The sequence below is a fragment of the Balaenoptera musculus genome, chromosome 21 (assembly GCF_009873245.2).
Source record: "Balaenoptera musculus isolate JJ_BM4_2016_0621 chromosome 21, mBalMus1.pri.v3, whole genome shotgun sequence".
NCBI classification, from domain to species: domain Eukaryota; kingdom Metazoa; phylum Chordata; class Mammalia; order Artiodactyla; family Balaenopteridae; genus Balaenoptera; species Balaenoptera musculus.
In genome coordinates this window covers 24,256,694-24,270,748 of record NC_045805.1, presented here as the reverse complement: position 1 = coordinate 24,270,748, position 14,055 = coordinate 24,256,694, and the positions used below count along the sequence as shown (strand labels likewise).

The window sequence follows — 14,055 nt, the reverse complement described above, 5'->3', positions numbered from 1 at the left end:
TTCTGTAAAAAATTATTGTTCTTTTGTTAAGATGCTAAGTAAGGGAATTCCTTAGCAGTCCGGAGGTTAGGACTCTGCGCTTTTACTGCTGAGGGTGCGGGTTCAATCCCTGAATCCCTGGTCAGGGACGTAGGATCCCGCAAACCACAGAGTGTGGCCAAAAAAAAAAAAAAGATGCTAAGTAAGCTTTAGTTCTAACCACCCCTTTGCGTTACTCATCTCTTGGTGCTCCCGCGCGCGTGTGTGTGTGTGTGTGTGTGTGTGTGTGTATTGCACATGGTAATAAACTTCTGTTCGCTTTTCTCTTGTTAGTCTGCCTTTTGTTAGTCTAATTACAGGGCCCCAACCTGAGAATTTAAGATGGATTGAGGGGGAAAAGACTGTTTTCCTCCCTTACGGGATGAATGCTTGAGACAGAAGCAGAGTCCTAGAAAGATATTTTCAGGATTGGGCAGGCTGCATCAGAAAGCTGGGCAAAAGGCTCCAAGGGAGCAGAGACTGTCAATGCTAGAGAAATCTAGGACAGGTGATGAGCAGAGTATTGACTGTAGCTCTTGATCTGGGTAGATGTGGGCTAATTTGCTTTGTCGGCTATTTTGAGAATGCAGTTATCTAATTAGTTGAGATGGATTAACTGGTGAGGGGAGTTGAAAAGCAGTTGTTATTTGATGGCAAAATGAAGTGAATTTATTTGCCTTACCTCAGTTTTCCTCTACCAAGCAATTGTTTAATGCGAAAAATTAAAATGTAAAATTAAGCCACTGCATTAAAAAAAATGAAGTTCTGATACATGCCACAGCATGAGCGAACCTTGTAAACATTACATCAAGTGAAACAAGCCAGCCACAAGAAGACATATACTGTATTATTCCACTTACATAAAATGTCTAGAATTAGGGTAAATTCATAGAGATAGAAAGTAGATTAGAAGTTACCAGGCGCTGAGGAGAGGAGGAAATGGGGAGTTATCCCTTAATGGGTACTGAGTTTCTGTCTGGGATGATGAAAAATTCTGGAAATAGTGATGATAGTTGCACAGTGTTGTGAATGTAATTAATGCCACCAAATTGTACATTTTAAAATGGTTGAAATGGCAAAATTATATATATATATACCACAATTCAATAAAATAGTAAAAAAAATTTATGCACCATGTTGAATTAATCATGTGGTTATATTGAGTTGTTTTTGGGGGTGAGGGGGTTTGGACAGGCCAGGAGGGAAGAATGTTTTTTAAAATATGCAAAGTATATTTCCCTGAAGAAGTCACCACACTTTCTACCAAAGAGTATGCAGTGTATTATAAGCATTCATGAGATGACATAAATTGTTATTGCATGAATAGCTTGGGTCCTTCTTCATATAATTTGACGTTCACCACACCCTTCTGATCTGGAAATACCGAGACTGCCAATACGTAGATGGTTTTAATTATTATAAAGGTTTATTTTATTTAAGCATCAGTGGTGGAGACTTTGTGTATATTACACAAACAGCCATGTCCTTATAAATAGTCATGGCCCTCACCTGAGAGTGAAATGTTTTTCATATGCTTTCCCTAAGCCCTGGCTAGAGGCTGCTTCAGAAGCAATTCACATGGTGTCTATATTGTGTAACAAGGATGAGAAGACAGAATAAAAGTCTATATGTTTAACTCCAAATCATGAATTCTGTGAAATCTAGCTAATTCAGGCTGATGTTTGGCCACGTGGTTATCATGAAAATCATCATGTAGTCAACATTACCAGCAGACAAAACAGAATCCTTTTTTAGTTCATGTGTAGTGTGGTGTCCATGTGTAAGTACATTTGACACAAAAATGGCCTAATTACGGGCCATATAGGGAGCACATTTTTCTCTTCACTTGAGGAGTACCTTCAGAGTGCAGGAAGTCACACCAAAGTGTTTTGAATGAGTGCAGCCATCACTTTCAGTGCAATGACCTAGTCACAGGCAACAGGACGTATAAAGAGGAGTGATGCCACTGCTTGACGACATTGATCATTTATATATTTTAATGGTTTGCCGGGGTGTGTAGGGGAGGGTGTCAAGTTGGGCAATGATAATAATAGCTAATATTGGGGTAAAGGCGGGGGCAGTTGACATTTGAGGGTTTGGATTATAAATAACATATTCTAATATTGGCATTAGAAGGCTTAACTGTGTCCTATAGCTGTTCCAACTGGCTGAAATGAGACAGGACATTGAAATAAAGGAATACTTGTGAGCATTTTGTCTAAGTAATTAAACAAGGAGGCCCTAGACTAAGGTGGCTCCAAAGCCTTGGTAAGTCTACACGTAAAACCACAACCTAAGTTGGAGTCACTGGAATCCGAGAAAACGAAATTTAAGAACAACTAATCACAAACAGCCAACCAAGATTTCCCACTAAGGCAACCGCTTAAGAGCTGTAGCCAACCAATACTTTCTTTGATTTGCTTCCTCCTCTTCTCTGTAAAAACCTTTCCCCTAGCTCCTGTCAGTGGAGTGCTCCTAACCATTTTTGGTTTGTTTGCTGCTGATTTGAATTGCTATTTGCTTAAACTCTTCAAAATTTTAATGTACCTTAGTTTATCTTTTAACAGTTCATTGTGTGCTCTCTGTGTGGTAGATCTACTTCTGTAAAAGCATGAGTCTCTAATTGTTAAACTCCTAAGTCTCAAGTGACTAGGTAATGAGCATGTGCGGAAGTTTTATTAAACACAGTGGAAATAAATGAAGACCACTCAAATGAGAACAGAGACTGCACCCCTTGCTATGTAGCAAGAGATTCAGCCACCATCTCTTGCATTTGGCAGAGACTCAAAGTCAATCACAAAGAGGGGAAGTGTTATAGTGCAAAAAAAAGAGGGGGGTGATGCTTCTGGTATGTTCTGATTAAAGTTTTTTGGCAGGGGAAGCTGGGGGAGGGGTGTCTGAAATAGGGAAGTTGGCAGCCTTTGAGTAAATCCTGACCATTCTGAGCTAATTGCTGCAAAGGTTGTGGCTTGGTTTTGTAAGTGGGCCAGAGTTTTATTATCATATATGGTCTAGCCATTGTCCATTTGTATATATAAAGTCTCTCATTCATTAATAAGGAAGCTAACAGAATGGTAGAACTGATTCCACAAGGATATGGTAAATTGGGACTATAATCATTGGGGAAAGGATAAGATAAAAATAAATTGATAAAAAACTGGCTCATGTTTCTCAGGACAATGCAATTTTAAGCTTTGGGATTTTTTTTTTTTTTTTTTTTTCAGTGGACGCCTGTTTCTCCTCATTACACCTCATCAGTTTTTTACCAGTTAATCTCTGATTCTCCTGGGTTATAAAACTTCTGAGCCCTCATAAACTGTTATCCAAATGAAGCTACCTTTCCTGAGGGTGTCAGATGAACATCAGGTGAGTTTATTACAAAATCCTGTGGAATGAAATCAATTTAAAAAAGACACACAATCGTCTTTTGGCTTTATTTCCAAGTTTTGAATAAATATTTACGTATTATCTCATACAATCTTCACAACAGTCCAATGAAAGTAACGTATTGTGGTAGTACAATTATTATTCCCATTTCCCAGACCTGAAAACCGAAACGCAGGTTAAGTAACTTGAGGAGTAACCAGCACTAAGTAAACGACAGCTGTATAATAGTTGAGCACAGGCTATGCGCCGCTTCAAGTTGGAGTGAGGAAAGGCCAGCCTCACGAAATTTGACACGCTCCAGTACGTTGCAGGTCGTGGGCAAGGCCAATTATCTTTTCCGTCGCCTTATTTCTACCCCTTATGCAGCTTCTGAATCCGAAATCCTTTTCCAAGAGAGTTTACAGGGGGCGCGGTTGGGAGTTCAGAAACTGAACTTCACGTCAGGATTTGCCTTTGCTAGCTGTGCTGTCTCGAGCAAGTCATTTAGTTTCACTGGGCCTCTTGTTTCCTCAGTTGAAAAAGAGAGAGCTGGAACAATGTTCTTCGAAGTTTAGGTGTTGGTGACTGGCATTTGATGTAAAGTCACAGGACATCTGATAGACAATAACTTGAAAAATCTCGTCGCCATTTGGGTTAAACAGATCCCAGAGCACGCTGCAGGAGGATTTAGTAGCTTTACAGTTCTATTTCTGTAAAGGAGAGATTTCTTCCCTCTCAGCTGCGGCTACTTAACTCCCACTTAAGCCCCTCTCCCAACCACCCTCCCGTTGTCATGGAGACCAGGGACGCCCCAGCTCTGGATTGCCCTCCCCGGGCGGGGGTATGAGAGGGCGCATGCGCGTTCTCGGCGGCCGAGGGGCCGCGGTGGCTGCCGGGACTGGGCTCCGAACCCGCGGATCAGGAAGTGGCGGTTGGAGCCCGGGGCCGAGTTGCCGCCTGAGACGCCGCCGCCGCCGCCGCCAGTGCGTAGACCCCGACCTGGCGGGGTAGCGCTGGGCGTGCGGGCGGGCGAGCGGGGGCGCCGACGACGAGCAGGAAGCGGCGGCCACGCGGGCGTGTGCGGCTGGTCGAGGAGGAGGCTCTGGGAGGCGGCGGCCGGGCGCGTGGGGCTGCCCTCCTGGCTCAGGTAGGGGCTGCAGCGGCGGGGTGAGGGGCGCGGAGCCCCGGCCTGTTGTTCCTCCGGGCCGCCTCCGCCCGGGGGCGAGCGGGCCTCCCACCCCGCGGGAGGCTGGGGCCGCCGTTCCCGGCGCGAAACGCTGAAATCTGCTAACAGCTTCTCGGGAGCATTGTCTTTTAGGCCGGAGGTTCATTGAGCAAAGTTTTGGGTTAGAAAGAGGGGAAATTCACATCGGAGAGCTGATTGTGCCTCTTCCTGGTCCCCCCAGCTTGCATTAGCAGCTGCCGTACGAACCAGGTGTGTGGAGTTTGGGGAAACGGTGCCCAGCCACCTAAAGGCTGGGATGTAGATGCTCCTTCCCGGACTGTTGTTTTCAGCTGCCTTTTGGAGACCCACTTTGGAATGATTCCTAAGCTTGAGTTATAATGGTTGTTTCCTGCAAAGCCTAAAGACATTTCCCGAAACAAATAGCTGCGGTAACCTTTTTCCGTCCACCTCTACGTTTCTGTCATTTAAGAGGTGAGCAAGTGTCTATTCTCAGCTTGCCGGCTATTCATAGCAGTGTTGGCACCTGCGAGGCGCAGGCGGGAAAGAAGCGAGAGAGGAAAGAGCAGAAAGGTTGAAAGAAGTCAAATGATAAAGTGGAAAGAATGTGGGCTTTGGAGCGAGAAGCTTTTCATTTAATTTTTGGCTTCTTATTGGGGGAACACATGGACTCTCTGAGTTGTGGGGTTTTTTTTGTTTTTTGTTTTTGGTTTTTTGTTAATGTCAGATGGGCAGGGTGATGTGTCCTGTCTACAACACAGGTCAGTACATGTAAAACTGTGCAGATACTGCGTAGTCTTGTGAGGAAAAGTTAGGCGGAGCATGTGATGGTGAAAGACCTTAAATCTTCTGTTCTACGTGGCATTGGACTTGACCCATAACCACACAGGTCGCCTTTGCTTGGTAGGCCTTTACCAGCATTTCAAGTCTGGAGTGAGGGGCACCTGATTTAGGAGTCAGGATATTCGTGTCCTGGCTCAGGTACTTTCAGCTGTGTGACCTTAACGATGCCTCTTCATTTCAGATTTCACATATTAAAATAGAAATAACGCGAAGTACCAGTTACCTCGTAGAGTTGTGAGGATCAAATGCTGTAAACATCAGGTCTTCGTAAAATTTGGTTAAATCTGTGTTAAAATCATGGTTATAACAGCCGGGGTTAGTTATCTGTCTTTACAAGGTGAAATAAACAGATAACAGATGTTTCCTGTTTTAGGCTTGTTGCCCTCGCCTTATCACTGGGGAATTCTCCTTTCTTGTTCTGACACTTTTCCTCCCCAAGACTGCCTCCTGCCTTCTTCACCTCAGTGTAATCATTCGGTTACTTCTTTTCAGATCCAACTCAAAATAATAGTACTGAAATAACATATTTGTATAGCTTTACTATTTAAAAAATCATCTTCACAAACATTTTTTCAGCTTATTCTTACAGTTGGGCTAGATGTAGACAGCATTGGTAGTACCCTTATTTTACTTATGATAAAATTGGGTTTAGGAAGGTCTAGTGGATTGCCCAGGTCATGTTGCTGTTAGGGATTAGAACTGAGGGAAGAAGGCAGGTCTTAGATTCGAGGTCCCGTGCCGGTGATTCTTCTTTCGTTCCTTAGCTGAAGTTTACTCTGATTATTTCTTATCAATGCTTTTATATATGTATATATTTTAAATTTTATTGAAGCATAGTTGGCTTACGATGCTGTGTTTAATTTCTCCTCTACAGCAGAGTGACTCAGTTATACATATATAGTCTTCATATTCTTTTCCATTATGGTTTATCTCAGGATATTGAATATTGTTCCTTGTACTGTACAGTGGGACCTTGTTGTTTATGCGTCCTACATATAATAGTTTGCATCTGCTAACCCAAACTTCCAGTCCTTCCCCCGCCCCCCCGCCCTCCCCCCCCCGCTTGGCAACCACAAGTCTGTTCTCTATATTTGTGAGTCTGTTTTTGTTTCGTAGATATGTTCATTTGTGTCATATTTTAGATGTCACATAACAAGTGATAGCATATGGTATTGGTGTTTCTCTTTCTGACTTCGCTTAGTATGATAATCTCTAGGTCCATCCGTGTTGCTGCAAATGGCATTATTTCATTCTTTTTAATGGCTGAGTAATTATTCAATGCTTATATTTTTAACTTTTAGCACGGTAAGTCACGTTTTATTTATTCATTGCTTTTTTAAAAATAAATTTATTTATTTGATTGATTTATTGTTGGCTTCATTGGGTCTTTCGTTGCTGTGCGCGGGCTTTTCTCTAGTTGCAGCGAGGGGGCTACTCTTCGTTGTGGTTTGCGGGCTTCTCGTTGCGGTGGCTTCTCTTGTTGTGGCTCACGGGCTCTAGGGGCGCGGGCTTCAGTAGTTGTGGCACAAGGCTTAGTTGCTCCGTGGCATGTGGGATCTTCGCGGATCAGGGATCGAACCTGTGTCCCCTGGATTGGCAGGCGGATTCTTCACCACTGTGCCACCACGGAAGTCCCTATTCATTGCTTTTTAACCGAGGTGCTCAGTGCTTTCATGTTCTCAAATGTAAGCTTATTGAAGGCAAGGATTTATCTTACAGAACTTTTCAAAGGTTGGAGTACAGTGCCTCACAAACAGAAGAAATTTTTTTTTAATATATTGGTTTTTTAAAATTAATTTATTTTTTAAAATTTTATTTATTTTTGTCTGCATTGAGTCTTTGTTGCTGTCAGCGGGATTTCTCTAGTTGCCTTGAGCGGGGGCTACTCTTCGTTGCGGTTTGCGGGCTTCTCATTGCGGTGGCGTCTCTTGTGGAGCACGGGCTCTAGACGCGCGGGCTTCGGTAGTTGTGGCTCGCGGGCTCTGGAGCACAAGCTCAGTAGTTGTGGTGCTCGGGCTTAGTTGCTCTGTGGCATGTGGGATCTTCCCGGACCAGGACTTGAACCCGAGTCCCCTGCATTAGCAGGCGGATTCTTAACCACTGCGCCACCAGGTAAGCCCAAACAGAAGACATTTAATAAAGGATTGTAAAACCATTAACAATGAGGCTAGAGCAATTTAAAGATGTTCTTCCGTTCGTTGCTCACTTAGAAATTTATTGAGCTACCCCATGCTTGAAGGCTTTCAAAGTATAAGATAGAGTCTTTTTCCTCTGGGACTTTGCTTCCCAACTTATGAACACTAGTCTTAATAGTGTAGAAATCATTTTCGTAGTCAGCTTGTGTACTTCTGAGACTCTCCATGGGGTTCTAGGGAGAGTTCAGACAAGAGAGGAATGTTTTAAAATACTTGTCGAATGACCTGTGGCTTCCCTGGTTGTACTGAAGTTGCTTAGAATTGTGGAGTTTTAAAACTGGGAGAAAACCCAAAGAGGTCTAGTCCCACCTCCTTCCAAATCAGGAATTTTCTGTAGATATTTCTAACACATATTAATCCAGCCTCTTCACTACTTATGAGAGTCCACCAGTTTTAAAATATACCTTTTAATTTATAAGCAATTCTGATGGTTCTCATTTTTTTGCAATGAGCCTAAATTTGTCTCCTAATTTCCACCCAGTAGTCCTGCTGTTGTTCCTAAAACAGCATTGTCCAGTAGGAATACAGTGTGAGCTGCAAATGTGAGCCACACATGTAATTTAAAATTTTTAGTAGCCATAATTAAAAAAAAAGAAAAAATAGGGGAAATTAATTTTAATATTTTACTTAACTGAGTATATCCAAACTACTATCACATTAGCGTAATCAGTCTAAAATATTTCAGTAATTTAAAAAGTTCTTTTCGTTGTATTGAGTCTTTTAAATGCGGGTGTATTTTACACTTAGAGTACATCTCAACTCTAGCCCCATTTCAGGCGCTCAGTCAGCACTTCGGCCAGTGGCTGTTTGTTATATTGGACAGTGTAGTTCTAGAGCTTTAGAGAATAATCCTATTTTTCTTTTCTAGTGCCTAGCACAGTGCTTGGCATATAACAGGCACTAATTAAAGAATTTTTTGAGTGAATGAGTAAGTGAATAAATACAAGTGCTAGAGAACAAGTAATAAAAGGTAATTCTGTTTGGGAAGTAACTCTTGTTGAGACCTGTGGATTTGGCACATAGATTTGAGTGACTGGAATGTGTATTGAAGAAACTTATTTTTATCTTTGCAGCATTATGGATCCAAGTCTCTTGAGAGAACGGGAGCTGTTTAAAAAACGAGCTCTTTCCACTCCTGTAGTAGAAAAACGTTCTGTATCTTCTGAGTCATCTTCATCATCATCAAAGAAGAAGAAAGCGAAGCTAGAACATGGAGGATCATCAGGCTCTAAACAAAATTCTGGTTAGTAGAATTGACTCTTTAGGACTGTTCAGCTTTTATTTTTCGGGAAACCATTTAGTTCATCATTCATATTGTTTGTTAGGTACTTTGTTAAGTATAAGGGTTGGGATGATGAGAATTTTTTGCTCTTAGGATGTTAATAGTTGTTTTGTAGTTAGAATTTAGGTTATTATCTTTAAGAAAAAAAAAAAAACACTTCACTGAGGTTTAATTTATGTACTGTACCGTTCACTCGTTTTAAGGGTATAATTCAAAGATTTTTAGTAAGTTTACAGAGTTGTGCAACAACTATTACTACAATTGAATTTTTGTTCCCACCTCAGCCTCTGATAATTAATAATCTACTTCTGTCTCTATATATTTGCCTTTTCTGGACATTTCATATAAATGGAATTGTACAATATGTGTTCTTCAGTATGTGGCTTCTTTTACCTGGCATCTGTTGAGATGATAATGTTGTTCTTGTTCTTTGTTAATATGGTATATTACATTAACGGATTTTCAGATGTTAAACCAACCTTGCATTCTTGGAATAAATCCTACTTGGTCATGGCGTGTAATCCTTTGTTGTGGGATTCAGTTTGCTGACATTTTGTCCAGGATTTATCCATGTTGTAGCATGTATCAGTATTTCATTCCATTTTATTGCTGAAGAGTAATCCATTGTATGATATATACCAAAATTTGTTTATCTGTTCACCAGTTAATGGACATTTGGATTGTTTCCACTTTTTGGCTATTATGAATAGTGCTGCTGGGAACATTCACGTACAAGTCTTTGTATGGACATGTGTTTTTTCCCTCTTGGATAGAATTCCACCTAAGAGTGGAATTTCTTGGTCATGTGGTAAATTTATGTTTAATTTTTTAAGAAACTACCAAAATGGCTGTACCATTGTACATTTTCACCATCAATGCATGTGGGTTCCATTTTTTTTTCTTATTCTTGCCAACACGTGTTATTCCTTGTCATTTTGATTGTAGCCATTCTGGTGGGTGTGAGGTGGTATCATTGTGGTCTTAATGTGCAGTACCCTAATGACTAATTATGTTGAACATCATTTCATGTGTTATTGATCATGTGTCTTTTGGTGAAATGCCTATTCAGTTTTTTTGCCCATTTGAAAAAATTGGGTTGTCTTCTTCCTACTGATTTGTAAGAGTTCTTTATATATTCTGGGTACAGTTTCTTGATCCAATATCACCTGTGTTCTTGGTGTCATATTTAAGAAATCTTTGCCTTAACCCAAGGTCATAAAAAATTCCTCCTGTGTTTTCTTCTAAGAGTTTTATAGTTTTAGCTCTTAGATTTAGGTCTGTGATATGTTTGAGTTGATTTTTTTATGTATGGTTTAACATAAGGGTGTAAATTCATCTTTTTGTGTGTGGTTATTCAGTTGTCCCTGCACCATTTCTTGAAAAAACTTTCTTTTCCCCATTGACTTGCATTGGCATCATTGTGGAATATCAGTTGACTACATATGAGAGTTTTTTTCTGGAATCTAAATGAGGTTCCGTTGACTCATATGTCTGTCCTTATGCCAGTACGATATTCTCTTGATTGCTGTAGCATTCTAGTGGCATTTTGAAATTGGGAAGTGTGGAAGTGTAAGTCCTTCAGTTTTGTTCTTTTTTTCAAAGTTGTTTTGGTTTTTCCTGGAGCCTTTGCATTTCCATATAAATTTTAGGATCATCTTGTCAGGTCTCATCTGTAAAAGAGCCAGCTGTGATTTTGATAGGGATTGCATTGAGAATTGCTATCTTAACAATATTAAGTCTTTCAGTCAATTAACATGGCTATCTTTTCATTTTTTTAGGTTTCTAATTTCTTTCAACAATGTTTTGTAGTTTTTAAAGTATGTCTTGCTTTGTTAAATTCTAATATTTTATTCTTTTTGATATTGTGAATGAAATTGTTTTCTTAATTTGATATTTGGATTGTTAATTGCTAGTATATGGAAACAGTAGATTTTTGTACACTGATCTCAAACTCTGCAACCTTGCTGAACTCATTATTTCTAGTTTTTTGTGTGGATCTTTTAGGATTATCTATATGTAAGATTTTGTCATCTGTGAATAAGAACAGTTTTACTTCACCTTGCCAATATGAATGCCTTTTGTTTCTTTTTCTTGACTGTTAGTATTGGCTAGTAATAGAAGTAGTGAGTGTGAATATCTTTCGCTTGTTCCTATCTTAGGGGGAAAGCATTCAGTCTTTCACTATTATGTATGTTAGCTGCAGGGTTTTTGTAGGTGCCCTTTATCAGGAATTCCCCTCTGTTTTTAGTTTGTTGAGAGCTTTTAATACAAATGGGTAGTGGATGTTGTTAAATGCTTTTTCTGCATCTATTGAGGTAATCATGTTTGTTCTTGTTTTTTATTAATATGGTATATTACATTAATTTGTTTTCAGATGTTAAACCAACCTTATATTCTTGGAATAAATCCTACTTGGTCATGGTGTGTAATCCTTTTTATTTGTTGTGGGGTTCACTTTGCTGAATAATCTACTTCTGTAATATTTTGTACAGAATTTTTGCTGATATTTTGTATAGGATTTTTGTATCTGTACTCGTGAGAAATATGGTCTGTAGTTTTCTTTTCTTGTGCTGATTGGGGTATTTCTGGCCTCAAACGATTTGTGAAGTATTTCCTTTTCCTCTGTTTTCTGGAAAGGTTTGTGAAGGTTTGATATAAATTTCTCCTTAAATATTCGATAGAATTCATTAGGGAAGCTATTTGGGCCTGAGCTTTCCTTTGTGGGATGCTCTTGGTTGAAATTTCTTCTTATAGATCTATTCAGATTTTCTATTTCTTCTTGAGTTAATTTGGTAGTTTGTCTTTTTAGGGGTTTGTCCATGTCATCATCTACATTGTCCAAAGTTTTTTAGAGTATTCGCTTTTGAATTCTATAAGGTCAATAGTGATATCCCTCCCTTCTTTCATTTCTGATTTTAGGAATTTTTTGTTTGTTTATTTGTTTTTGTTTTGTTTTTTGGTTAGTCCAGTTTAAAGGTTTGTCAATTTTGTTGATCTTTTAAAAAAAACAACTCTTTGTTTCACTGACATATCTGTTTTTCTGGTTTTTAAAAATTTCATTTATTTCCACTTTAGCATTTATTATTTCCTTCCTTCCTGCTTATTTTGGGTTTAGTTTACTCTTAGGCTATTATCTTTTCGGACAGCTAGGTCAGTGCAACTTAATTCGCAACAGAAATTATTTACCTCCTTCAAAGTGTAGCAGTGTAATCTTTATTGATGTCATCTTGTTAGATGTTCTTCAAGCTGTTTTACTGGTGGTAAAGCAGAACCAGTCTTTCTATCAAAGGAGGTTTATCATTCTTGTTAGCACGTGCATTAGGTTTGATTATCTCTCATTACAATGAAATTTACATGAATTCATAATAAAGTTTTACAAATTGTTTTAAACATTAACAGAGACCTGCTCTTAGACCTGGTCTCTTTGATCTGCTTAAGAATATCTTTGCTCCAAAATCTCAGTGGCTTAAAACAACAAAGGTTTGTTTCTCTTTCATACCACATGTTTATCATATGTTGGCAGGGGTCTTAGCTCATTACAGTCACTCAAGGACCCAAGCTGATAGAGTAGCTGATATTTCAAATGTTGTTGGTTTTGTTTCAATGCCCAAGGGAAAGAGAACTCTGGAAGATCTTGCCTGGCAGTTAAATGCTGTGGTCTGGAGGTGATTACACATCAATTCCTCGCACATCTCATTAGCCAGAGCTAGTCACAGGGCTGTACCCAGCCAGTTCCATGTGCTCAGAAAGAGGGGAGCTGGAAATACTGGGTGTAAACACTAAAGACTACCATACCACCCTAGCTCGGGGCACTACCATTGGATTGCCCAGTCAGCTGCTTGTCAGGTCTCCTGGTTTAGCTTCCCTACTGGCCATTCTCTGTACAACAGTCAGTGATTTTTCTAATCATGAATCTGATGGTGTCATTCTCTGCTTAAGGCTGATCATTGCTTTTCAGACAAAGCCCACCTTTTCCTGCAGCCTACATGCTGTACTTGATCTTGTCCCCCTTATCTTTTGTGCCCATATCTCACTTTTCTCCTTGTACTCTGTCCTAGTGATACTGGCTTGTAGCTCCTCTAACATGCTTCACTCTCTTGCCTCTTGGCCTTTGCTCATATTATTTCCTCTTCCTGGAACGTTCTTTCTTACCTCCTTCCCTCTTTCCTTTGGTTAACTCCTATTCCTCTTCTAGGTTTCAGCTTTAAAGTCATTCCCACTTTCCAATTTGTGTTTATTGCTTAGCCTTTGAATTCCCAGAGCACTCCCTGTTTCTGACAAAGCTATTGTGTGCCACTGTAATTGCCTGATTACTTGTTTGCCATTGTAACCTAATCCCTCACACATGGAAACACTCAGTACATATTGGTTAAATGGCTAAATAGATTACAGGGTAGGGTAGGGAAAAGGTAGTGTATGTTATCAAAAAATCTAGTTATTAAAGGACCTGTATGCTTCCCATCTATGGCAAGGACCCCAAAGTTTTCCATTTATGAAAATGTGGTTTTAACAAGTGCTCAGAGTAGCTCTTGGTTACCAGAATATTTTGTATACCTAAGTTCCACAAGTCCTTTGAAAGTTGGTTATGTTATTTGTGTTTGTTTCTAATGTTAAAAGAAAAATATAAAAACATTGTGTGGAAAAGCGATTTCAGACTGGCATGTAGGGCTCTCTAAGTTGAAAATGACAGATACTTATTTTTCACTTCCCATATCAAGTATTTTCTGTTTTGCCATAATTTTCAGTTGCTTCTTAATGTTGATGAGACACATTTAGTTAAGTGCCGTTACTTCCAATTATTTTGTTATTTTGAGTAATGCTATTGTAAACATCTTTGTATCTTCAGGTTTTTCTTTTGAAGTAATTTCTCAGAATAAATTTCCAGGAGTGACATTTCTGGTCTAAGGGCAGTTATAGTGATCTGAATCAGGTTAAAAGCATACTTTGGTTTGTTCATGGGTAGTAGCAAAATAGTGTCAGGGTTATAAAATATAATACTGTACAGGTTTTGGCATTCCAAGAAATAAGATTGCCATATTTCTTAACAGGTGTTAAGTGGTCCTAGCTTTTGACTTGCTTTTGACTTTTTTGGCAGTCTTTTTTTTTTTTTTTTTTTTGTCACACTGCGCGGCTTTCGGGATCTTAATTCCCGGACCAGGGATTGAACC

General features: G+C 39.6%; 1 protein-coding gene across 1 annotated transcript in view; it reads left to right on the top strand.

Moving 5' to 3' along the window:
• The first annotated feature begins 4,238 nt into the window (after positions 1-4,238).
• GTF2E2 (general transcription factor IIE subunit 2) overlaps positions 4,239-14,055 on the top strand; it is a 62,204-nt gene continuing 52,387 nt past the window's right edge. Inside the window, exons 1-2 of the mRNA XM_036838923.1 lie at positions 4,239-4,531; positions 8,679-8,848. Of these exons, the coding sequence (XP_036694818.1) occupies positions 8,683-8,848 (166 nt within the window). The 5' untranslated portion in view covers positions 4,239-4,531; positions 8,679-8,682. The remainder of the gene's footprint in view (positions 4,532-8,678; positions 8,849-14,055) is intronic.